At 42.7% G+C, this 26,634-nt stretch overlaps 1 protein-coding gene across 1 annotated transcript in view; it reads left to right on the top strand.

Moving 5' to 3' along the window:
- XPC (XPC complex subunit, DNA damage recognition and repair factor) overlaps window positions 1-26,634 on the top strand; it is a 55,187-nt gene that overhangs the window by 6,892 nt on the left and 21,661 nt on the right. The window contains exons 2-10 of the mRNA XM_010589935.3: window positions 4,069-4,267; window positions 7,871-7,989; window positions 10,780-10,903; window positions 11,952-12,036; window positions 13,772-13,929; window positions 14,361-14,481; window positions 21,326-21,415; window positions 22,260-23,138; window positions 24,957-25,117. Of these exons, the coding sequence (XP_010588237.2) occupies window positions 4,069-4,267; window positions 7,871-7,989; window positions 10,780-10,903; window positions 11,952-12,036; window positions 13,772-13,929; window positions 14,361-14,481; window positions 21,326-21,415; window positions 22,260-23,138; window positions 24,957-25,117 (1,936 nt within the window). The remainder of the gene's footprint in view (window positions 1-4,068; window positions 4,268-7,870; window positions 7,990-10,779; window positions 10,904-11,951; window positions 12,037-13,771; window positions 13,930-14,360; window positions 14,482-21,325; window positions 21,416-22,259; window positions 23,139-24,956; window positions 25,118-26,634) is intronic.

Here is a 26,634-nt window from a genome sequence, read left to right as displayed (position 1 = left end):
CCAGACAAGGATGCCTTTTATCACCGCTCTCATTCAACATCACGCTGGAGGTCTTAGCCAGAGTAATAAGGTTAGAAAAAGAAATAAAGGCCATCCAGATTGGTAAGGAAGAAGTAAAAGTATCCCTATTTGCAAAGTGATATGATGTTATATGCAAAAAATCTCAAAGAATCCACGAAAAAACTACTGGAACTAATAGAAGAGTTCAGCAGAGTATCAGGATACAAGATAAACATACAAGAATCAGTTGGATTCCTCTACACCAACAAAGACAACTTTGAAAAGGAAATCACCAAATCAGTACCATTTACAATAGCCCCCAAGAAGATAAAATACTTAGGAATAAACCTAACCAGAGACGTAAAAGACCTATACAAAGAAAACTACAAGACACTACTGTAAGAAACCAGAAGAGTCCTACGTCAGTGGAAAAACATACCACGCTCGTGGATAAACCGCTTATGGATAGGAAGGCTCAAATGTTGTGAAAATGTCAGTACTACCCAAAATGATCTGCAATCCTGATCCAATTTCCAAAACAAGATGGAGAAACAATTTATCAACTTTATATGGAAAGGGAAGAGGCCCAGATAAGTAAAGCATTTCTGAAGAAGAACAAAGTGGAGGCCTCATGTGACCTGATTTTAGAACCTGTTATACTGCCATGGTAGTCAGAACAGCCTGGGACTGGTACAGCAACAGACACAGAGACCAATGGAACAGAATTGAGAACCCAGATGTAAATTCATCCACCTGTAAGCAGCTAATATTTGACAAAGGCCCAAAGCCCGTTAAATGGGGAAAAGACAGTCTCTTTAGCAAATGGTGCTGGCATAACTGGATATCCGTTTGCAAAGAAATGAAACAAGACCCACACCACATACCATGTACAAAAACTAACTCAAAATGTACAAAGACCTAAATATAAAATCTAAAACGATAAAGATCGTGGAAGAAAAAATAGGGACAACGCTAGGAGCCCCGATACATGGCATAAACAGAATGCAAACCATAACTAACAATGTACAAACACCAGAAGGGAAACTAGATGACTGGGAGCTCCTAAAAAATCAAACAGCTATGCTCATCAAAAGACTTCACCAAAAGAATAAAAAGAGAACCTACAGACTTGGAAAAAAATTTGGTTACAACATATCCTATCAGGGTCTAATCTCTAAAATCTACAAGATACTGGAACACGTCAACAACAAAAAGACAAATAACCCAATTAAAAAATGGGCAAAGGGTATGAACAGACACTTCACCAAAGGAGACATTCATGTGGCTAACAGATACATGAGGAAATGCTCACGATCATTAGCCACTAGAGAAATGCAAATCAAAACTACAATGAGATACCATCTCACCCCAACAAGGCTAGCATAATCCAAAAACACAAAATAACAAATACTGGAGAGGTTGTGGACAGACTGTAACACTTACGCACTGCTGGTGGGAATGTAAAATGGTACGGCCACTTTGGAAAACAATTTGGTGCTTCTTTCAAAAGCTAGAAATAGAAGTACCAAATGATCCAGCAATCCCACTCCTTAGAATATATCCTAGAGAAAGAAGAGTTGTCGCATGAATAGATATACGCACACCCATGTTCATTACAGCACTGTTCACAATAGCAAAACAGATGGAAGCAACCTAGGTGTCCATCAGCAGACAAATGGATAAACAAGTTATGGTACATACACACAATGGAATACTATACAATAATAAAGAACAGTGATGAATCCGTGAAACATTGCACAACATGGATGAATCTGGAGGGCATTATGCCAAGTGAAATTAGTCACAAAAGGACAAATACTGTATGAGACCACTATTATAAGAACTCAAGAAAAGTTTGAGCACAGAAGAAAACATTCTTTGATGGTTACGAGGGTGAGGAGGGAGGGAGAGGGGAATTCACTAACTAGGTAGTAGATAAGAATCATCTTAGGTAAAGGGAAGGACAACACACAATACAGGGGAAGTCAGCACAACTGGACCAAAGCAAAAGCTAAGACGTTTCCTGAAGACAACCAAACACCTTGAGGGACAGAGTAGTAGCGGCAGGGGTCTGGGGACCATGGTTTCAAGGGACATCTAGGTCAATTGGCATAACAAAGTTTATTAAAATATTCTGCATCTCACTTTGGTGAGTGGTGTCTGGGGTCTTAAAAGCCTGAGTGGCCATCTAAGATGCATCAATTGGTCCCAGCCCATTTGGAAAAAAAGAGAATGAAGAACACCAAAGACAAGGAAAACATTAGCCCAAGAAACAAAAGACCAAAAAATCAAAACCCATTGCCATAGAGTCCATTCTGACTCATAGTGACCCTATAGGACAGAGTAGAACTGCCCCATATGGTTTCCAAGGAATGCCTGTTGGATTGGAACTGCCAGCCTTTTGATGAGCAGCCATACCTCTCATGTCCACATGAACCAGAGACTCCATCAGCCTGAGATCAGAAGAACTAGATGGTGCCCGGCTACTACCAGTGACCTCCCCGACAGGGAACATAACAGAGAGCCACTGAAGGAGTGGGAGAAAAGTGCAGAACAGAGCTCAAATTCACGGAAACAAACTAGACTTAATGGTCTGACAGAGACTGTAGGAACCTCCAAAACTCTGGCCCCTAGATGCTCTGTTAACCCAGAACTAAAACCATTCCTGAGACCCACTCTTCAGTTAAAGATTAGACTGGAGTATAAAACAAAACGATACTCATGACGAGTGTGCTTTTTAGTTCAATCAGATGCAGGAGACCAAATGGGCAGCTCCTGTCCAGAGGCAGGATGGGAAGGCAGGAAGTGACAGGAACTGACAGGAACTGGTTGAATGGACATAAGAAACTGGGGATGGAAAGGGGAAGTGTGCTGTCATGCTGTAGGGATTGCAACTAATGTCGCATAACAATATATGTATAAATTTTTGTGTGAGAAATTAACTTGAGCTATAAACTTTCACCTAAAGGACAAAAAAAAAAAAATTAACTTAGTAATGTAGTTATTTATATGTAAATAAACAGCATACTTTTGGATAGCCTAATTTAATAAAACCAAACGTTTGTTCACTGTTTAAAATTTTTTATATTTGTTTCATTGTTGTTTTTGAGAATATACACAGCAAAACATCAATTCAGCAGTTTCTACATGTACAATTTAGTGACATTGATTACATTCTTCGAGTTGTACAACCATCCTCACCTTCCTTTTCTGAGTTGTTCCTCCCCAATTAACATAAACTCACTGCCCATTAAGTTTCCTGTCTAATCTTTTGAGTTGCTATTGTCAGTTTGATCCCATATAGGTAGATCTTGAAGGAGCATAATGCCCAAGGCAGGCATTCTTTACTAGTTCAGCTAAATTATTATTTGATTGTAAGAAGACTTTAGGGTTTAAGGTTTAAAGATGATCTCAGGTCAGTAGTTTCAGGGGTTGTTTACTTTTTTATGTTTTCCTTTAACAAAATATAACTATAATTATTTTAAGAAAATAAAGTTTTTTTTTTAAGTTATTATGGCATCCCTAAATTTTTTTTGAAGTGGCTGGTATACGAGTGTTATTTGGGTAATAGCTGTATGTGATTTGAGCAGAGTTTGGTTTTGAAAAATGGCAGAAACAGAGATTAGTAGAAATAAGATTGTGGTAAAACTCAGGCATGTTTATGAACTTAAAGTATTTCACTCAATGGGAGTGAATTATCTCTAAAACAAATAAATAGTCTTGGCAGGTAGTAAGCAAGCACAGTATTAATAGAGTCATGTTTTTTCCTTGCCGGAGATTAACTAAAACTTAAGGTTTGAAAGTTAGATTTTATTTGAATCATATGGGGCTCCGATGAGTAGAAGAAAATGCTGATTAAAGTAGATGGTTTTTAGTGTGAACATAGACTACATTAAAGGCAAAAAGGGGCTGAAAGCTGGTTGTTGACCAGACATGATGGTGAACTGGTGATGGAGATAGGGTTTGGAGAGAGGTTGCAGAAGATGACTTTTTATAACCCTGACCATTAAACCACACTGCCTCCACCTTTTTTGTTGACCCTCACCTTATGTTCCATTGGTCACTCAGATGTCCTTGAAGATGAGAAACCCCCAAAGAAGACCCTTCTTTCCAAAGTTTCACAAGGAAAGAAAAGGAAAGGCTGCAGTGATCCTGGGGGCCCAGCTGATGATGGTCCAGCAAAGAAGAAAGTGGCCAAGGCGACTGCTAAATCCAGACGACTCAAGGTTATAAAGGATGAAGCCCTCAGTGATGGGGAAGATTTCAGGTGAGATGGCTGAAAAGCTATGGCCGGGTCTTGATAGTTCCGTTCAGAGAGGTGTAGGCAATGGAGCTTGCTCTCTGTGCTTGTCAATGTGCTCCATGGAAAAAAATTAGACCTTTGAATCTTCTAGATAAAGAGCTCAGCCCAGTAAGAGCTGAAAAGATCTTAATGATTCTATAGTTTACCTCCTGAATTTCGCAGATGAGGACAGTGATAGCCTGGAAAAAGTGATTTATTCATGGTTACGCAGCTAGATACTGGCAAAACCAGGCAGAACCCAGGTCTTCTGACTCATGGTCCAATGCTGTTTCTACTACATAAAGATATTAAAAAAAAAAAAACCCAGTGCCGTCGAGTCGATTCCAACTCATAGCAACCCTATAGGACAGAGTAGAACTGCCCCACAGAGTTTCCAAGGAGCACCTGGCCGATTCAAACTGCCGACCCTTTGGTTAGCAGCTGTAGCATTTAACCACTATGCCACCAGGGTTTCTAGCCACAAAGATATTAGATATATACAAAATACCTGCCATGCCAGCCTTATCTCCCATACTCTCCTTTATCTCATACACTCTATTCCTACCCAGCTGGCCTTCTCATCTTTCACTCAACAGGTTCTTGTACTTCACTGCCCCTAAGTTATGCTCATATTGTTCCTTCTACCTGGACTGCTTTCTTCCATCTTAGAAGAGGCAGATCAGAAGCCATCTACTCTACGAAGTCTTCATTGATTTTCCCCACTTTCCTCGTCTGATTTCCTACAGCATCTCTCTAGGGTGCAGCATGCTGTGTCTGCCTTATATTGCCCTTATTCGTGTACATAATATCTATCCCTGCCTGCTACACAGTAAGTCCTCAGAGGGCTGGAACCATACCTGGCTCATTTTCACGGACCTTGTGGCATCTAGGGCAGAGTATTTTATTTTGCAGAAACTAATTTTTTTTTTAAGGCAGTATTGCAGTGAATGAAGATTCATATTAATCTATAGTGAACTATGACTATAAGCTTACTAAGCACTTGATTGGAGCCCCGGTGATGCAGTGGCTAAGAGCTATAGCTGCTAACCGAAAGGTCAGCTGTTTGAATCAACCAGCTGTTCCTTGGAAACCATATGGGGCAGTTCTCTGCCCTATAGAGTCACTTTGAGTCGGAATCAACTCCATGGCAATGGATTTGGTTTTTTGTTTTGGAAGCTCTTGATTACCTGCTTCCTTCCGTGCTTCAAAAATAAGTCTTCACAATCTAACCGAAATCCAGCAACCTCACCAGTCCTGGCATAGGAACATAGCCCAGCAGGGGGCAGCAGGAGAAAGGAACACAGGAAAGCGTATCAGTTTACCACCGTGCTTCATCTCTTGTCCTTTTCCCAAAACTGCGCAGTGTAAAAGTTTCTCACATATATGGCTTTTCTGGCCTTTGGGTTTATAATTGTGCCAAAAATCATTGAACCACAGCCTGCCCTGAGATTGGTTTATTTTATGTACCTTGCAGAGATTGGACAGTTTACCATGCAAAGAAAGTGGGTAAAACTCTTGTGAGGATTGGTTGATTACTTTGCTAATTAGGTGATGATGGCCTACAGATGGGAATGGTCAGTTCATGGTCTTGGTGGAAGGAGTAGGCTTGTAAAAAGGTCACTTCCACAGAGTAAGGAGGATCTCACTACCAGCAAGAAGAAGCGCATAGAGCAATATGCATCCTTTGGGCCCAGGGTTCCTGTACTGAAAACGTAGATCCAGGACAGGGAGCTGTAACACTGGAGACAACGCGAGGCAGGCACAGCAGCATGAACAGCAGTACAAGTGGCGGGAACCAGGAGACCAGCATGAAATGACTGCAGTGGGCTTCCTGGCCCACGGAACAAGGGGCTGCAGTGGGTTTGCCAACCCATAGAGTGGGAGAGAGCTGAGTCCCTTCAGGCGGAAGGCTTGCTGGCACAGTGGGGTCCCTCCAGGCACTTGTCAACGGATCCAAAACTCTGCCCAGCAGGACAGAGGCCAGGCCCAGTGCGACTCTGCAGCAGAACGCCGACCAGGGTCCAGTGGCAGAAGGCCTGAGTGAAGGGTCTGCCTGTAGACATGGCTGATAAGCAGCTGAGAGCTACCTCAGAAGCCCTCCTGATTAATGAACTGTATCCTGTCCCCTGAGTTGTTCTTACCTCCAAGTTGATCCTGATCCTGAATTGCAGCATGTTGCTTCCCTGATAAACCACATTTAAATCATGGTCAGTGAGTTCTGTGTGGCCATTGCAACAAATTACCGAACCCAGCAGAGAAGTAGTGCCGTGGGGAAGACGGCTGGTGTCAGAATTGCAGAATTTGGACAGTGGAGGTATACCTCAGGAATCAGCTTTGTGCTGATGTTGATTCTCCTCCCCCCTCGTGAATTTAGATGGCACTGACGCTACTGCGTTACAGACGGCCTCTGAGCTTCCTGCTTCCCAGTTGCCTCACTAGTTAGTTGAATTCTCTCTCTTCAGAACCACGATGCTGCCAAGGAAAGCTCTGGGTCCACCTTCCCCTCTCAACTGAGAGGTGACTGTGGCCAGACCCCGTAGTGTATGAATGTTCTGCCGTGTTTATCCTGAGGAGAAATTTGGTGTTAAGAGAAAGCAGTAGGCTAAAAAGAGCATATATGTATTATAAGAATGGAAGACTGAGGATTGGTTATTTTAAATGTCTCCGTTAAAATCTTAGATAATATTCTCATACCAAAAGCAAATATCAAAGTTTATAAAAGCTAAAAGTAACTTACTGCTGTAAACACATTTTATACATGAATTTTCTGAAATACATTTTTTAGTATACACATTAGCTGCCATTAAGTCTTGTGCCAGTATTTAGCTAGTTATTTATCTATGTAGTTATACCTAGCTAGCTATCCAGGTTGCTGGTATTTATGACATACCTACATATAGTCACATCCTCACTTAACTTGAACTGAGAACTGCCAACTTCTCTATCCTTACATCATATTTCTCAAAGGTGGGAGGGGAAACTTTTTGAATTGGCTCATAGTAGGATCAGCAAATGTGAATTCTCTTCTTGCTGGCCTCCATCTGCACGTATATATGCACACAGCTTTCACTTCTGGACTTCACATTACTGTTTTTTCTAACGTTTCCCTTACCACTTCCAAGCACAGCTATGTTTTCCTTCACTCAGCTCTGACCAGACCAGACCTGTTGCCGTCGAGTCAATTCTGACTCATAGCGGCCCTATAGGACAGAGTAGAACTGCCTCATCGGGTTTCCAAGGAGCGCCTGGTAGATTCAAACCGCCGACCTTTTGGTTAGCAGCCGTAACTCTTAAACCTGTAGGCCACCAGGGTTTCCAGTTCGCTCAGCTCTAGGTGTAGGTTTATGGAGTTCTTTCTGTTCTGACAGCACACCTAGTATTGCACTGATGCTCAGAGCGCATCTTACTGAGAATCCGAGACCTGTGCTCACGGAGGAAATGAGGCTCAGAGCTCACAAACCATCTTTAAAACATTGCAGCAGATTTAAGAGTAACATGGAAGGAAGAGTCTTTAAATTCCCTGTAGCTTAAATGAAACCCTAGGTTCTCAGAGCCTTTTTCATCTTTCTTCCTGTGACCTTTCCACAGGAACTTCCCAGGTGCCCACAAGAAGGCAAAACATCAAAAGAAAGAGGCTCCCATTGACGAAGATAGCAGTGAAGGAGAAGTTGAGGACGAAAGTGAAGAGGATTGGGAAGAGGTAGAAGGTAAAACATCTTCCTTTGCTTTCAGAACTGATTTTGTTTGTTTTCTGTTTGATTCTGTTTGGAGTCTTATCAGTTACTGCAATCCCGTCATTTTCTTTTGAAACTAATAAGACCAAAGATAAGGTTGCAGTAGGGACTTAGTTTTAGAAAAATTCATGACGAGGTTAGCAAAGAAGGTTGTATATTCTCTTCCTCTGGTAATAATCAACAGAGTAGACATAGAGAGGCAGTGTGATGCAGTAGAAGGAGCAAGGTTTTGAAGGTAGTCAGACCTGGATTCAGAACTCAACTGTGTGACCTCAAGCAAGTAACTTACCCTCTCTGAGCTTAAGTGTTTTTTTACAAGTAACGTTCAGTGAACATTGAATGCCTGCTGTATGCTATGCATTATTATAAAAAATATCCTTTATAACTTTTTCTCTTTTTTTTTTTTACAATCCAATCAAGGTATAAACCTTGTATTCGGTTGTTTTGTCTCTTTAGTCTCTTTTAATTGAGAGCAGTGTTCCTACCCACCCATTCAGATTTTTTTGCTTTTCATGATCCTGCCTTTTTTGAAGAGTCCTGATCTCTGGTTTTGTAGAATGTCTCATGTTCTGGTTTTATCTGATTATTTTCTCATGTTATTGTTAAACTTATTTCATTATCCCCCGTATCTCTTATAAACTGTAAGTTAAATCCAAAGACTTGATTGGATTTAGATTAAACATTTTTTTGGCAAAAGTACTTCCAGTGATGCTTTGTATTTAATATTGCATCCATTAAGGGGCATTTTTTTTTAATGTCAGATTGAGAGTAGCCCTGAAGGCGCAGTGGTTAAAGTGTTTGACTGTTGACTGAAGGGTCAGTGGTTCGAACCTACCAGCTGCTCCGCAGGAGGAAGATGTGGCAGTCTGCTTCCATAAAGATTTACAGCCTCAGAAACTCTGTGGGGCAGTTTTACTGTGTCCTGTAGGGCCGCTATGAGTTGGAATCGACTCGACAGCTACAGGTTTTATCTCATTTAACCCATAAAACAACCAGTAGAAGTAGTCTTTAGATGAGGAATCTAAGGCATAGAGATACTGAGTTGAATTAGAAACAGACTCTGTTGTCAAGGAGCTGACATTCATGTGTGTATTTTAGTAGACACTTATTCTTTTCCCTAAAACAATAAAAAAGCCAAATGAGAACACTCTCCCAGTCTCTGTATACTAAAATAACACCATAGTTTGCTTTGTATAGTCACGATTGAATACTAAAAACCAAACCCATTGCCGTCGAGTCAATTCCGACTCATAGTAACCCTAGAGGACAGAGTAGAACTGCTCCATAGTGTTTCCAAGGAGCGGCTGGTGGATTTAAACTGTTGATCTTTGGGTTAACAGCCGAACTCTTAACCACTGTACCACCAGGGCTCCAGAGTCATGATTTACGTGTCTGTTTTTCACCCTGACTTGTAAATTTATCAATGACAAGGAATGAATCTTTTTCATTTCTTTATCAACCACACTGCCCACAAACACTAGTTGCAATGAGGTAAGTTTCCTGAGCTGGGTCGAATTGTGAACTTCACTAGTAAAAGCACTTTTAAAGAAGTTCTGGGCCTAGAAGTAATGATGCCACAGTGGCAACAAGCTCACTTAATGCCAAGATCTTGTTTCTCTCTGTCATTCCCTACTAAAATGAACCAGGGCTTCTTGGAGAAAAGAGGCTGATCATTCCAAGTCTGGAGAAGGAAAGTACAAGGTGAGCCTGGAATATCTCACTATGTCAGGAAACAAAAATATTCTCAAAAACTAATGTGGCTGTGTCAAAGGACATGGTAGCTAGCTTAAAGGGGCTCCCACTAGCCAAATGGGGTAGATGCTAAAGATTAAACAGCATAGTGGTAACTGATTATAACATACTTAAGTTTTTTTTAAAACCTCCAAGTTCATAGTTATATTAAAATAAATGGATAAATACAGTTTTTGAAAGCTCTTCTTTATAGATGAAAGTCAGATGATAAATGTGTATAAAATGACAGAATGGGAAAATTACCACTTTGCAATCCTCAATATAATAATCTTTGTTTCAGTCAAGATCATCAGTGTATGCTAAAACTGTTAAGTAAAAAAGTTATTGGGGACAAGATATTTAGGTTTAACATATCACTCCAAAACCCAGACTGGTTGCCGTCAAGTTGATGCCAGTTCACAGCGATCCTATAGACGGAGTGGAACTGCCTCCTAGGGTTTCCAGGCTGGTGAATTTGAACTGCTGCCCTTTTGGTTACCAGCTGAGCTCTTAACCACTGTGCCAGGAAGTTTCCAACATATCACTCCAGGGAAAAATGTACCCTGACAATGGTGCAGTCTGGAGGCATCACCTTAATCAAGTAATCAAACTTAGCATCACTAATAGAGGGGCAACCTGACATTCAAAACCAAATCTAAACCCATTGCCGTTGAGTCAATTCCGACTCAGTCCGACGCATAGCAACCCTAGAGGACAAAGCAAGACTGCCCCATAGGGTTTCCAAGACTTTAAATCTTTACAGAAACCGACTGTGGATTCGAACCGCTAACCTTTCAGTTAGCAGCCTAGCACTTAACCACTGTGCCATCAGGGCTCCTTAAATGAGGCAAACACACATAAAACACTTAGCCCTGCATCTGATGCGTTGTAGGTACTCAAAACGTGGCAGGAGTAGTGGTCTCTGCACCTGGAATCCATTCCTCACTTCCTTTTTCCCAGCAGAATCTCCATTTTTTTTCAGTATAGTAGCTATTATTCTAATTACTGATTCTTTAAAATTATTATCGATAGAACTTAGTGAACCTGTGCCAGGTGATGCAGGAGAAAATGCAGCCTTCTCTAAATCTGTTCTGCCTGTGAATCCCGTGGAGATAGAGATTGAAACACCGGAGCAGGCTAAAACAAGAGAAAGAAGGTAAGATCAGACACTTGCTTCCATGTTCTTGACACATGTAATGGACAGCAGCTGCTACTCAATGAAGGCTTTTTGAGAAGCTCCTAGGAGACCAGGGGTGAGCATTAGAGTGGTCAGGAACCTAGGTCAAGAGAACCCTGGGTTCACCTTTAGGACTTGAGTGAGAGAAACCTTGTGTCCTGCCTGAGACAGAAGATAGGGAGAGGGAACTCCTCTGCGTTGAATACCTGCTATGTGCCAAAGGCTCTGCAAGTTGTCTACATCTTGCTTAATCTTTAGATCAGTATTACAATGAGGAGCCAGGGGCTCAGAGAGGTTAAGTAACTTTCCAGGAGTCACTCAGCCAGTAAGTGGAGGAGCCAAGATCTAATTCCATGTCAGTCTGACGCAACAGTCATGCTTTTCCAACCCATCACACTACAGGACTTACGGCAGTACCCCGTCATGGTAGGGAGCCCCCATTCTATCACAGGAGCCCCAGTACCTCAGCAGCCTCTGGGGGTTTGAAAATATGGACTTCAACACGTGGTATTAATTGGTTAGTGAGTTCTGTGTGGTAAGCTCATTATTAAGCACAGAGGAGGGAGATAATAGAATTCATTGAATAAACTTCAGGTTTTCTTGAAGATGCTTGGGACACCAACATGGAAGAAATTTTATACCAGAAGAATATCATACAGATGAGTGTGCATTAATTTAACATAAAGGTAGTAGGTGTCAAGGAGGGAATTAGTAGTCAGAAGGTTAGACAGAAAAGATGTCTTAGAAGAAGGGAGGTCCGAGACATGTTTTTGAGACATGATTTCCTGCTCGTTGAGAGGAGGGCAGTCTGGGTAGAGAATGTTCTGACCTACGGTTTGAAAGCGAGAAGGGGTGAATTGAACGCAGAAAATGGCTGACTTGCAGATTTGCGTGAGTAGCACAGCCTTCCGTAGGAAAGCAAGAAGAGTGATTCACAGGTTGTCACGAGTAAAAGGAATAGACTGGTGGAATGGGATCTGGTTTCAAGTCCCCACTCCATTCTCTGATTTTTCAATATGCATTCCAGTGAAAAGGCGAAAATGGAGTTTGAGACATATCTTCGGAGGGTGATGAAACGCTTCACTAAAGAAGTTCATGAGGACACACACAAGGTAAGAGCAAGGGATCAAGGGCGAGGACATATTTCTCCTTTTTGATGAGGCAGGGTAGTATGGAGTCAGGCCTGCAGTCAGTCGAAGCTAGGTTTTACTTCTGGCTCTGCTGCCTACTAAGTGACCTTGGGCGTGTCTCTTATTCTGAGCCCTAGTTTCCTTATCCGTAAAGTGGAGGTAATAATAGTGCCTACCTCGTAGGATAGCTGTGAGCATTAAGCAAAATATTATATGTGGTAGGACTTAAACAGTACATACTCTTCTGCCATCTCCTCTTGTAACTGTTTAATAACATCAGTACTGATCTCAGCTAAAGTCACAGTGGGTTTTGACTTCAGGATGGTAGTATTGAACATGTATTACTGACCTAGCAAGGTGCTAGGCACTGGGGGATAGAGACATGTATAAAGCTTATTTCCTGCCAGTAAGGAGTTTATGATTTCACAGGTGGAACAAGAAAGACCTCAAAACAGACAAACTCAAGACTGTAAGCTTAGAACAATGAAAGAGAGGAGTTGTGGGTCTGAGTAGCTGAGGAAGGCTCTATTTAGGAGAAAGGACCAGGGCTGGGTCTGGGAGAAAGGACAGCTTCGAGAGATAGGGAGAGGACGGAAAGCTGGGAAGACTGCTGTGGCTGAGTTGTGGAGGGAATGGTGGGATGACCAGCCTGCCTGGCAGTGTGGAGGGCATATGTGTTGGAGACCAGTGGGAAGGGAGGACTTCGATATTCCTTTTGTTGGCAGTGGGAACTAAAGAGGGCAGGGACGAGATGGGAATGTATGGGATGGGTGGAAGAGACATGGGGTCTGCAGCTGCCATGACATCTAAAAGAAAGGAAGAAGCTTCTTTGAAGCTTGAGATTTTACGTTTTTTTTAAGGGAGTAATTATGTAGAGGTGAAGTGAAAAGCACACAGCCAGGGCAGTGATGAGGCTGGGGAGGGTGGAGCCTCAGGGTTCTTGGGTGGGGTTACATGAGATAGCTATGCACCTTTCACTTCTTGATGGGTGTTGGAGATGAAAGAAGGGGGAGAACTGAGAAGACTGCAAGACTCGAAGCTGAAATGAGGAGAGAAAGGTAGTGTCATTGATTAAAATAGTGAAGCTATGAGTCGGGGAGAAGGGAGATGGATTTTGAAGGGGAAATGATGATGCTATGTTTGAGAGAAGGGAAAGACAGCCAGGTAATCGTTTCAGCAGGTTGGTGAAGGGTGGGGCTGAAGATCAGTGGAGGGGCCGAGGCATGGGGGCAGCAGCAGAGGAGGTTGGGGACAAACACACACAAGTAGAGCAGCATGGTGAGCTCCATACTCCCCACTCCCAGCCGTGACCATGGTCAGCTCTCGCTCAGGCTCGCTCACCTATACCACCGCTCGCCTTTGCTCCTGATCTTTTCTGAGCAGATAAATCCCAGACACTGTAGCTTTTCATCCATAAGTTCTTCCATGTGTATCTTTTAAAGGCAAACTTCTTTTAAAAAAAAAAAAAAAAAAAAACTTCTTTGAAGCTTAGAGATGAGACTTGATTTTTTTTTTTTTTTTTTTAAAGAGAATGAGAGGAGAAAGAATAAAAGACAAAGTCTTGGGAAATGGCTAACAGTGATTTTTACTTTCTCATATTTAGACTACAACTATTTCGTGCCCACAAAATGTCTTTTAATTTGGCAGCAGAAATCTCTGCTAGTTTGAGTGTTTCTTCTGTACCTTCTCCTTTTTTTGCTTTCCTCCTCCTTCCTAGGTTCACCTTCTGTGCCTGCTTGCAAACGGCTTCTATCGAAATCGCATCTGTAACCAGCCAGATCTGCGTGCTATCGGCCTCTCCATCATCCCAACCCGCTTTACCAAAGTGCCGCAGAGAGATGTGGATGTCCATTACCTCTCCAACCTGGTGAAATGGTAAGGCCCTCACCCGGGCCGCAGAGCCCTGATACAGGATTCATGTTTCTCTCAGAGGGTGGATTCGAGTCAGTTCCACACACATTCCTTGAGGTGAGACTAGGTGGTGGGCAGTGTGCACGGCATTGAAGAGAGAGGAACATCAGGCACAATCCCTGCCCTGGCCGAGCTCCCTGATACACACCAGGTAATTGCAGGGTAGTGTGACGTGTGCTCCAAAAGGTGTTCTGGGGACTACAACCCATGGGGCAGGGCACTTAGCTCGGGGGGCCTGGGAAAGCTCCCCAAGGAGCTAAGGTCTGAGTTATCATCAGTGATGAGTAGGACTTGGCCAGACAGGGTGGGGCCAGTAGAACATAGGCAGGTGTCTCGTAGTTCCCTCCCCCTTTGCCCTGACCTCTGACACAAGGCAACACCTTGTTTCTATCCAGGTTTATTGGAACATTTACAGTTAACACAGACCTTTCATACAGTGAGCAAGATGGTCTGCAGACTACATTGGAAAGGAGATTTGCTATTTACTCTGCACGAGATGATGAAGAATTGGTCCACGTAAGTGATGCCTGCTGGCAGCACTACTTTTCTTATTACTGTTAACTAATAATGCCAGACATGTGCCAGACCCCACTCCAGGTGGTTTACATGTATTTCCTGTTCAGTCCTCATAACAATTTTGATAGGTGCTGAGGCTCAAAGAGGCTAAATGGCTTTCCTAAGATCATTCAATTGGTAAGCAGCAGAATCAGGATTGGGACCAGAGTCTGTGAGTCAAAAGCCAGCACTTTTGGCCAGGTATATTGAAGCATTTAATTTTTAGTCATATACCCGAGAATTTGTCTCCATTAATAATTTATAAATTGTGTTTGAAAGTCCCAAGGAAATGTTTTTTTCAAATAGGATGCTGAATGGTAATCTCGATAGCTGTTCCCTTGATAGCTGTTCAGAATGTCTTTCCATACCTATAAACTGGAGTGACGACGCTGGTAGGCAGCTTTGCAGTGAGGAGAGTTTAAGACAGTGTTTTATCCCTATATTCAGAAAGGATAAAAAAGAATTGTGGTGGAGTGCTCTTATGTATAGACAAGCTTTAAGCTTTACCACATGCTTAAATATACCCTTACATAAGGCTCTGTCTGAATAAAGCAAAAATAGCAATGGAAATGTGGTTTTATCTCTAGAAACCAAACCAAACCCATTGCCGTTGAGTCGATTCTGACTCATAGTGATCCTGTAGGACAGAGTAGAACTGCCCGACAGGGTTTCCAAGGAGCGGCTGGTGGATTCAAACTGACAACCTTTTGGTTAGCAGCCGAGCTCTTAACCACTGTGCCACCAGGGCTCCTTTTCTCAAGTATTAATCCATATATCCGTATGATTCCCTGTGTACTTAGAGAAGGAGAGTAGACTTTCCATATCTTCACAGACCATCTTTAGTTGCCTTCTTCTAATTTGGCTTTAAAACGTCTCAGATATCTGGCATGGCCACTAATTATAATACTGACACCCAGAGAAAACCCTTGTTAATATTTTAGTATTATCCTGCTACATTTTCTTCCTGTGTGAATGAATAATTTCTTTTATAAGGATCAGCACAAAGCTGGTTCTTATGAGACAGAGGTTAAAGATGTCCCAAATGTCCAACTTTACCAAACTGCTGACCTGCTCCATCATCTCTAACATCAGCTACTCCTCCTCCCCTGAGTATTCTTCCTGCTGTCTTTGAGTTTTATAATCCGCTGAAGCGTCTTACAGAGCTCATGAACCATATCTCAAGGAAATGGCTCATGCAGTTGTGGAGACTGGCAAGTCCCAAATCCATGGGTCAGGTGTCAGACTGGAGGCTTCTCCCAACCCACATGGCTGCAGGGGCTGATGAGCCCAAACCAGAAGGTCACATGACAGGCTGCTAGCTCATGAGGCTGTGGAAGCTGGAAAATCAGGTCAGACGATAGGCTGCTGCTGGCTGAACGAGCTGTGGAAGCTGACACATCCCAGAATCAGCAGGTCAGATGGCAGGCTGCTGGCTCAGGCTCCAAGAACTGGAGGTCAGATGGTTGCAAACCAGATGCAGGATCCAGAGTGTAAGAGAACTTCCCCAGAGCATTTATATCCACTTGATGCAGACCATACCCTCAAGAAAAATCCCCCTACTTGAGAAAGTGGTGACTTGAGTCAAGCCCTTTAGTGAGGTTAGTGCTGGGGTAAGGGTGGTGACGAGCCACACCCTCTAGTAAGGTGGTGACTCAAGATACATCCCACTTTAATCCTACCTCATGAGCATAGAGGCTAGGATTTATAACACATCATAAAATGGAGGATAATTACATCAGATCACGAAATGGAAGACATCAGATCACAAAACGCAAGGCGGCATGTGATACCAGGAATCATGGCCTAGCCAAGTTGACACATAACCCCAACCGTCACAGGTTCCATACACCTTACTTGCATAGTCCCACTGAGCCACTGCATGTGAGTCACTAAGACTATAGCTGGAAGGGTCCTATTAAGAAATTCATTGCATCGCACTGTGTATCTGTATACATATGTATTTGTTTGTTTAAGCAAAATCGGGATCATACAGTTCTTAAAGTGAACGATTCAGTGACATTTAGTTCATGCACAATGTTGTGCAGCCACCACCTCTAGCTCTGAAACATCTTCAACATCTTCATCACCCCAAAAGGAAACTACCCATTAAGCAGTGTCTTAGGCTGGATCCTCTAGAGAACCAAAATCAGTGAAGCATGTATATACACATATAGAGAGAGAAAGAGATTTATCTCAAGGAAATGGCTCATATGGTTGTAGAGTCTGGCAAGTCCCAAGTCTGTTTACCAGGCTTCAGGCTGGAGGCTTCTGACTTAAGTAGCTGCAGGGGCTGACAAACCCAAGATTGGCAGGTAAGACGGGAGGCTGCTGGCTTTTAGGCTACAGAGGTTGACAAATCCCAGGATCGACAGACAATATGGCAGGCCACTGCCTCAAGTTCCAAGAACAGACGATCAGATGATGAGGAGCCAGATGCAGGATCCAGAGCAAGTAAGCGAGCTTTGCCCAAACATCTGGATATATATATTAGATGCAGGCCACATCCCCAAGGAAACTCCCCTTACAACTAACTTTCTGGCTGATCACATCAGATCATATTATAGAGGATGACTACGTCATTCATTACATAACTGCAAGCTACATCATTACGTAACTGCCAAACTGCATCGTTAAATAACTACCAAACCACTGAAAATCACGGCCCAGCTAAGCTGACACACAACCTTAACCATCACAAGCAGTTACTTCCCATTCTCCCTTTTCCCCAGCCCATGGCAACCACCACTCTACTTGCTGTCTCTGGATTTACCTGTTTTAGATATTTTCTATCTAAAACAGGTAAATCCAGAGACAGCAAGTGACCTTTTGTGTCTGGCTTCTTTCACTTAGTGTAATTTTTTCAAGATTCATCTACATCGTAATATGTATCAGTACTTCATTCCTTTTCATGACCGAATAATATTCCGTTTTACATGTGTGTATATGTATAAACACGATTTGTTTATCCATTCGTCTGTCGATGGACATTTAGATTGTTTACCATTTGACTGTTGTGAATAGTGCTTCTGTAAACTTGCATAAACATGTCTTTGTTTCAGTGCCTGTTTTCAGTTCTCTTGGGTATATACCTAGGAGTGGAATTGTTGGGTCATATGGTAACTGCCAAACTGTTCTCCACAGTGGGTGTACCATTTTACATCCCTACCGCCAATGCGCAAGGGTTCAGATTTCTCCACATCCTTGACAATGCTTATTTTCCAATTTTTTTGTTCTATCCATCCTGTTGGGTGTGAAGTGATATCACATTATCATTTTCATTTGCTTTTTCCTAAAACTAATGATGTTGAGCACCTTTTCATGTCTTTCTTAGCTATTTGCGTATCTTCGGAGAAATGTCTATTCAAATCCTTTGCGCATTCTTTAATTAGGTTGTCTTTTTGTTGTTTAGTTGTAAGAGTTCTTAGTATACTTTGGATACTAGACCCTTATCAGATAGATGATTTGCAAGTATTTTCTCCGGTTCTGTAGGTTGTCTTTTTACTTTCCTGATAATGCCCTTTGATGCACAGAAGTTTTTTCATTTTGACAAAGTCCAAAATATCTTATTTTCTTCCTTGTGCTTGTGGTATTATAGCTAAGAACCCAGTGCCAAATCAAAGGTCATTAAGATTTACTCATGAGTTTTCTTCTAGAAGTTTTATGGTTTCAGCTCTTATATTTAGATCATTGATCCGTTTTGAGGTAATTTTTGTGTACGATGTGAGTGAGGGGTTCAACTTCATTTTTTTTCATGTGTGTATCCAATTGTCCCAGCACCATTTGTTGAAGAGACTATTCTTTTCTCATTGTATTGCCTGGGCATCCTTGTCAAAGATCAGTTAGACATAGATGTATGGGTTTATTTCTGGACTGTTAGTACTCACTGATCTCTACATTTATCCTTAGGCCAGTACCACACTGGTTTTGATTACTGTAGCTTTGCAGTACATAAGTTTTGAAACCAGGAAGTCTGAGGCTTCCAACTTTGTTCTTCTTTGTCAACATTCCTTCGGCTGTTTGGGGCCCTTTGTAGTTACATATGAATTTGAGGATTAGCTTTTCCATTTCTTCAAAAAATGCTGTTAGAATTTTGGTAGGGGTTGCATTGAATCCATAGATTGCTTGAAATAGTATTTCCATCTGGACAGTACTGAGTCTTCCAATCTGTGAACATGGGATGTTTTTCCATTTATTTAAGTCTTTAATTTCTTTCAGCAATGTTTTATAGCTTTCAGTGTACATGTCTTTTACCTCTTTGGTTGAATTTATTCTTGGGTATTCTTTTGGATGCTATCATAAATGAATTTTTTCTTCATTTCTTTTTTATATTGTTCATTGCTGGTATATAGAAATACAACTGATTTTTTGTGTTGGTCTCGTACTCTACAACTTTGCTGAATTTTATTAGCTCTAGTAGTTTTTTTGTGGAGTCTTTAGGATTTTCTGCGTGTAGGATCATATCATCTGCAAATAGAGATTTAGTTTTACTTCATCCAATTTGGATGCCTTTTCTTTCTTTTTCTCACCTAATTGCTGTTGCTTGAATTTTCAGTATGATGCTGAGTAACAGTAGTGAGAGCAGACATCCTTGTCTCATTCCTGAACTCAGGGAGAAAGCTTTCAGCCTTTCACCATTTAGCAGGATCAAAAAAAAAAAAAATTTTTTTTTTTTTTTAGCTGTAGTTTTCCATAAGGGCCTTTATCATGTTGAGGACTTTTCTTTCTGTTCTGAGTTTTCTGGGTACTTTTATCATGAAAGGGTGCTGGATTTTCTCAAGTGCCTAATCTGCATCAACTGAGATGATCATGTTTTTTTTTTTTTTTTCACCCCTTCATTCTATTAATGTGATGTCTTGTATTGACTGATTTTTTTATGTTGAACCATCCTTGCATTCTTAGGGTAAATGCCTTTTAGTCAGGGTGTATGATCCCTTTAGTACATGCTGTTGGGTTTGGTTTGCTACTGTTTCCTTGAGGGTTTTTGCATCTATATTTTTAAGGGCTGTATGTAGTTTTCTTGTGATTTCTCTGTCTGGTTTTTGGTATCAGGATAATACTGGTCTTACAGAATGAGTTAGAAAACATTCTCTTTTATTTTATTTTTTGGAAAAGTTTGAGAAGGATTGATGTTAATTTTTCTTTAAATGTTTCATCCTGGACTTTACTGGGATTTTTCAATTACTGATTCAGTCTCTTTATTTGTTATAGTTCTGTTCAGATTTTCTATTTCTTCTAGAGTCAGTTTTGGTAATATGCGTGTTTCTAGGAATTTCTCTATTTCATCTAGGTTGTCTAAGTTGTTGGCATAGGAATCATACAGTTTGTAACCTGATTTTTTTTCCCTCAACAACGTACATGGACAGATTATTTGTTAAAGGTGAGGACCATTATGTCTGGTGGCAGTAGACTGTTTCCAGTGAATTGTCACATTATTTAATTCTCCCTATAGCCCAGTGGGAGCCCTGGTGGTTCAGTCATTGAGCATTTGGCTGCTAACCAAAAGGTTAGCAGCTTGAATCCACCTTGGAAACCCTATAGGGTGGTTCTACTCTGTTCTATAGGGTCGCTATGAGTCAGAATCAACTCAACTGCTTCGGGCTTTTGGTATAGCCCTATGAGAAAGACACGGCAGAGATTATGATAGATGAAAAAACTCAGGCTTAGAGAAGTCACTCAGCTAGTGATGACTAGTTACTCAGTTATTTGAACTTCTAGAACTGTGCTCCTATGCCATGCTGAGCATGCTGAAACTAGAAATTAATATTGGCACAACACGATCAACTAATCTACAGATGTTATTTGGATTTTCTAGTTTTTTTCACTCATGTTCTTTCTCAGTTCCAGGATCCAACCCGAATACTGTATTACATTTAGTCGTCATATCTCCTTAGTATCTTCTAATCAGTGACAGTTTCTCAGTCTTTGCTTCTCTTTCATAACTTTGGCACTTTTGAAGAGAGAGGTTAGAAATTTTATTGAGTGTCACTCAATTTTGGTTTCTTTGATGTTTTCTCACCCCCGTTTTTAACCCCAGGAAAAACAAGGCAAAAATAATTATTTTTCTCATCACCGCGTGGCTTTTTACAGGACCTGCCTTTCAGTTTCTGGTTTTTACCTCTTTCTCATAAGGGTATTATAAAAATTGATGAGGAATGTGAGGGTCTCGAGATCTGTAAAGAAGATTTTGCTCAAGTACATAATCACTGTTACTGTTATGGGGGCCAGCTCCCCTGATGAGGTTCTTGTCCTTAAAAGTTAATAGAAGTTTTGGAACGGCAGGCTCCAGGTGAGAGATTCAGCGTGAAGAAAACGAAGAACAGGGAACAGATTTGTGTGACCTGATGATAATGGTGTTTTTTACTTTTTCTCCCCAAAATATTTTCTGTTTTGTCATTTTGTTTTCATCACAAATGCAACACATGTTGAATCAGGAAAGATAGGTAACCAAAAGAAAAAAGTCCCTTAAATACCTGTAACCCACCTCTAGATTCTTTTCCAAATATTTGTATATGTCTGTATTCATGTTTATATATGGTTTTTCTTACAAAAATGTAATCACATCATACCTTCCTTTAAAAAAACAAAACTTCTTTTAATGCATGGTGAATATTTCCCTATTTTTCAGCAAAGATAAACCTCTGCAGCATTATTTTTAATAATGTTGATGGTTACAGCCTTCTGTGTTTAGATAGCTTGGCTGTTTTCAATTTTTCTGTTATAGACAGGAATCGCAACAAACATCACTGAACTAATTAAATCTTTGATTATTTTCTTAGGATAAATATGTCATTCTTTTTCATCACAGATATTTTTACTGATTCTCCGGGCCCTGCATCTCCTCACCCGACTCGTGGTATCTCTACAGCCAATTCCTCTGAAGTTAGCAGCAGCCAAGGTGAGGCTCCAGGGCTTCCAGAGAAAAGGTCAGGGAGGAGAGAGAAATCATCAAACTTAAAATCAACAACAACAACAAGAAAAAGGTTACTAGAAATTTTGAAGGGAAGTAATTCACAGAGCATAGGTCCTTTCAAGCCTGCCTGCACGTACCCCAGGTTGGGGAGGACTTGAATGGGTGTCTAGCAACCTGAGCTCCGTGTGGGGCTTTGCCTCCTGGATGCAGAGTGGCCTGCATGCAGTCTCAGCTCCTTGGCACTTTAGTTTCTGTTCTCTAAAGCGGGTAAGGTGGTACCTGTTGTCCTCATTGGCAGTGTGGGGCAGTGAGGGGTGAAGGACTCTGTGAATGTTGAGATGCTCCAGGAAAAAGGAGTGCTGGTGTTGTCTGAAACCTGATGACCCAAAAGTTGGTTTTAATAATTTCTGTAGTCTTAAAACTACAACTTTATTAAGTCCATAAATATTTGTTTGCAAGATGCATTATGTGCCAGGTGGCTGTTATTATTGCAGGGGAAACCGAGACTCAGTGGTGAAATCATTTCCCTAAATCACAAAACAAGGAAGAGGCAGAATTAGAATTCGAGCCCAGGTTTGTCTGTTTCCAAATCCCAGGTTTTTTCACCTGTGCTACGTTGACAGTTTGAAGAATTACGTCCTGGCTTTACCTAAGGTGCTACAGATTTTAGCTATAACTTTCTTACTCATGTAAAGGATAGCCAGTTGATCACCGTCTGAGTGGGAACATCTTGCATATACTGGTTCTTTTGCCAGTGAGCTAACCCTGTTAGGTTATAGGATCTCTGTCATATCATTAGTAAAAAGAAAAATCTCTTACTCTTTTTAAGGGAAAGAAACCTTCGAAGGAGAGATCCATAGAGGGTCCTGGAGGCGCCTCAGAAACTCCCAGCCACATTCCAGAAAACCAGACCAAGCCAAAGGCCAGAAAAGGAACTAAACAAGAAGAAACCTTTTCTAAGGACACTGGCAATCCAAGTGCCAAAGGGAAGAGAGGCAAGGCAGCCACAGGCAGGAAGAAACAGAGAGCGCCGTCCTCCAGTGAGGAAGAGGGCAAGGGAGGAGAGCAGGAGGAGACCCAGAGAAAGCGGCATGGGCGGGGGCGGCGCATGGCCTCCCGAGTGTCTTATAAAGAGGAGAGTGGGAGTGATAAGGCCAGCAGTGACTCTGACTTTGAGCTCTCTGGTGGGGAAGCCCATTCATCTGATGAGGATTCTGACCCCGACCTTCTGAGGCAGAGGCGGGCTCCAGCTCCTAAGAGGACAAAGGCGGCGTCCAAGAGCGACTCCCGGACCTCGCGTGGAAGCTGCCCTAATCCCTCAGGCTTTCCAGCAGCATCCTCAAGCTCTTCGAGCAAAAAGAGAGCCAAGAAAGTTCCCCATGGTGGTGAGGAGGTAGAAAGAGAGAAAGCAGCTGGTGTTGACCAGTGGCTAGAGGTGTTCTGTGAGCAGAAGGAAGAGTGGGTGTGTGTAGACTGTGTGCACGGTGTGGTGGGCCAGCCTTTGACCTGTTACAGATACGCCACCAAGCCCATGACCTATGTTGTGGGCATTGACAATGATGGTTGGGTGCGGGACGTCACACAGAGGTACGACCCGGCCTGGATGACGGTGACCCGCAAGTGCCGGGTTGATGCCAAGTGGTGGGCTGAAACCTTGAGGCCATACCAGAGCCCATTTGTGGATAGAGAAAAGAAAGAAGATTTGGAGGTAAGGCCTTGGCTGCCAGAGGCTTTTGAAGACTCAGTCAGGTTATTGAAATTATTCCCATTTTTGAGCACCTCATATATGCCTGGCATGGTGTTGGGTATTTTTAATGTGTTGCCTTGTTATTTATTCAAACACCACTGTAAAGCAGGGGGTATTATTACCTTAATTTTACCATCAAAAAAATTGAGGTTCTGAAAGATTAACTGGTGTGGTATTTGAACCCAGGTATTTCTGGTTTTGAAGACTGTGTACTTAGAATTATTGCTCAATTAAAAACTTGTAGCTTTGAAATAATTTATGCAAGTGATGTAACTCATACTAAGTGAAAGAAGGAATAACTCATCAATGTAATTATCACCCCCTTCTTCTCCACACGTACAGAACACGCATCTCTGGGAAGGAAGGGTCTTAGGCAATATGTTCAGTCTGTTGAGAAGCCACACTGGGAAGCAGAGACTTCCACAGTGTAACACATATGGTAACTGGGTCCTGGATTCAACAACTGACACCAGGAGCGGGGCTGAGCTTTCCATGTACTATCATTGTGTTGTTGCAGGGAGCTTGGCAGATTGGCAGATTTATTCCTAATCCCTTGTTTTACCCCAAACCTAGATTTAGCATTCCCTGTAGCAGTGCAGTTCCTCCCACACTGAGAGTTTGCCCTGCAAGTGCTTTTGGTTCATTTTATTTAGAAATGATGCTACTGAGGAAAGTGATGTATTTTTCTTCCTTGAAGATCTTTAATGGAACAGGCAGTAACTGCTAGAGCCGGTTAGGGTGTCTAAGGGGGTGGGAAGAGGCATAGCTGAGGTTGCAGGGAGCCACAGAATGACTTTACTAGAACAGGCAGTAACTGCTAGAGCCGGTTAGGGTGTCTAAGGGGGTGGGAAGAGGCATAGCTGAGGTTGCAGGGAGCCACAGGATGACTTTACTAGAACAGGCAGTAACTGCTAGAGCCGGTTAGGGTGTCTAAGGGGGTGGGAGGAGGCTTAGCTGAGGTTGCAGGGAGCCACAGAATGACTTTACTAGAACAGGCAGTAACTGCTAGAGCCGGTTAGGGTGTCTAAGGGGGTGGGAAGAGGCTTAGCTGAAGCTGCAGGGAGCCACAGAATGACTTTACTAGAACAGGCAGTAACTGCTAGAGCCGGTTAAGGTGTCGAAGGGGGTGGGAGGAGGCTTAGCTGAAGCTGCAGGGAGCCACAGAATGACTTTACTAGAACAGGCAGTAACTGCTAGAGCCGGTTAGGGTGTCTAAGGGGGTGGGAAGAGGCTTAGCTGAAGCTGCAGGGAGCCACAGAATGACTTTACTAGAACAGGCAGTAACTGCTAGAGCCGGTTAAGGTGTCGAAGGGGGTGGGAGGAGGCTTAGCTGAAGCTGCAGAGAGCCACAGAATGACTGGGTTCTTCACTGCTTTTGTTTTGTCTAAACCCAAAACAAACCTGCTGCTCTTGAGCAGATTCCAATTCATAGCGACCCTATAGGATGGAGTAAAACTGCCCCATAGAGTTTCCAAGGCTGAAATCTTCACGGAAGCGGATTCCACATCTTTCTCCTGGGGAGCAGCTAGTAGGTTGGAACTGTCGACCTTTCAGTTAGCAACTGAGTGCTTTCACCGTTGTGCCGCGAGGGTACCTCGCAGTTTATCTAAAGCCTGCTTAATGCCCAGAACTACAAACGCAGCGTTACAAAGTCCTTGGTATTCGTGAGACCTCTACCCCACCATCCGTTATCAGAGCAAGTCAATCCGAGCATTGTCCACCTCAACCCTCACTTCCTCTCCTAAAGCATATTCAGCATTGTCTGTCTGGCCTTTGCAGTTTCAGACCAAACACCTGGACCAGCCTTTGCCCACTGCCATCGGCACATATAAGAACCACCCTCTTTATGCCCTGAAGAGGCATCTCCTGAAATACCAGGCCATCTACCCTGAGACAGCTGCAGTCCTCGGATACTGTCGTGGAGAAGCTGTCTACTCCAGGTGAGAGAGGCAGCCCAGGCAGCCTCGTGGGCTTCATGGTTGCCTGCGATTAGCAGCCTCCGTCCTGGACAAAGGGATGGGTGAGCACGTCTCGTTTGTCCACAGCACCATCAGGGATGAGCTCTAACGTGTGCATGCGCTGTTGCAGGGGAGGGGTGGTGTAATCTAGCGTCAGGACCTGTCTGTATTCAAGAGGGATAAGAATCAAGACTGGCACAAAGCTGATTCCTGTGAGATGGAGGTCAGACATATCTTCACTCTCCAACATTTTCACGATTTCTGACACCAGCCATCGCCCGAGTTGCACCCTCTACTTCTCTGCTGGGTTTGATAATTCATTGCAGTGGCCACACAGAACTCACAGACCATACTCACAATTATGTGGTTTATTAGAGAGGTAACAGGCTACAACTTGGGATCAGGATCAACCTAGAAGTAACAGGATACAGCTCAGGAGACAGGATACAACTTTTCAGTCAGGACAGCTGCCAACTAAGACAGCTCTCAGCTTATTCTTGGCCATGCCTGCAGACAGGAGTCCCTTCTCTTGGCCATGCCAGCTGACAGGTCCTTCCTGGGCCTCTGCCCTACTTGGGCATGGGTTACAGTTACAGCTCTTTAGCTCCACTGACAAGTGCCTGGAGTCACCCTACACCGCCAGCAAATGTCCTGCCAGAAGGTGCTCAGCTCTGTCTTGCTCCATGGGCCAGCAAGCCCACTGCAGCCACTTTGCACTGGTCGTCTGCTGCTCACTTGTACTGGTACTGTGATTTCTCTGCCTTTGAGCTCTGCTGTGCTTGTTGCCCTTTCTTGCCATCTTATGCTGTCTTCAGTGTTCCAGTATTCTCTTTTGGATCTAGCATGTTCTCAGCACAGGGACTCCAGGTTCAGAAAACACGCTCTGCTCTAGGCTCTACGTCATGCTAGTGAGGTTCCCCCCAACTTCTGTGAAATTGGCCCTTATATTCACATTCAAGGCATGGCCCTCTCAGCTAGTCCATTAACTGACCAGTCCCCTCAGGAGACCATAATCACCCATTTTGCATGGCAATTGACCAGTTAACGCTAGGTCACTTAATCCTGTTAGGTGGTTTTACACACCTGATTTGCACAGTAAACTAACCAGTTCCTTTGCAAGATTGTGGCCTAGCCAGTCATTTTGGCAGGATTATAAACTCAAGGCCAGAAAGGCCATATATAAGAGAAACCCATTGCACCACAGGGGGGTGTAGAGAAGAGATTCAATCTTTTTTTTTTTTTTTTTAATGATATTTTATTGTGTTTTCAGTGAAGGTTTACACAGTAGTTTATGTTCCCATTCAACAATTTCTACACAAGTTGTTAAGTGACATTGGTTGCATTCATCACAATGCGTGAAGATCTCTGATCTCACAGTGGGTGGGGCTGTGGTTTATGTAGACTATTTGTCCTGTAGACTAGTTTCTTCTTCGAGCCTTTGGTTTCCTTCTTAATCTTCTGCTCTGGATGAGTACAGACCAATAGTTGTATCTTAGACG

The sequence above is a fragment of the Loxodonta africana genome, chromosome 22 (assembly GCF_030014295.1).
Source record: "Loxodonta africana isolate mLoxAfr1 chromosome 22, mLoxAfr1.hap2, whole genome shotgun sequence".
Classification (NCBI taxonomy): domain Eukaryota; kingdom Metazoa; phylum Chordata; class Mammalia; order Proboscidea; family Elephantidae; genus Loxodonta; species Loxodonta africana.
The sequence above is the reverse complement of the archived record's forward strand: the minus strand, read 5'-3'. Positions and strand labels throughout refer to the sequence as shown.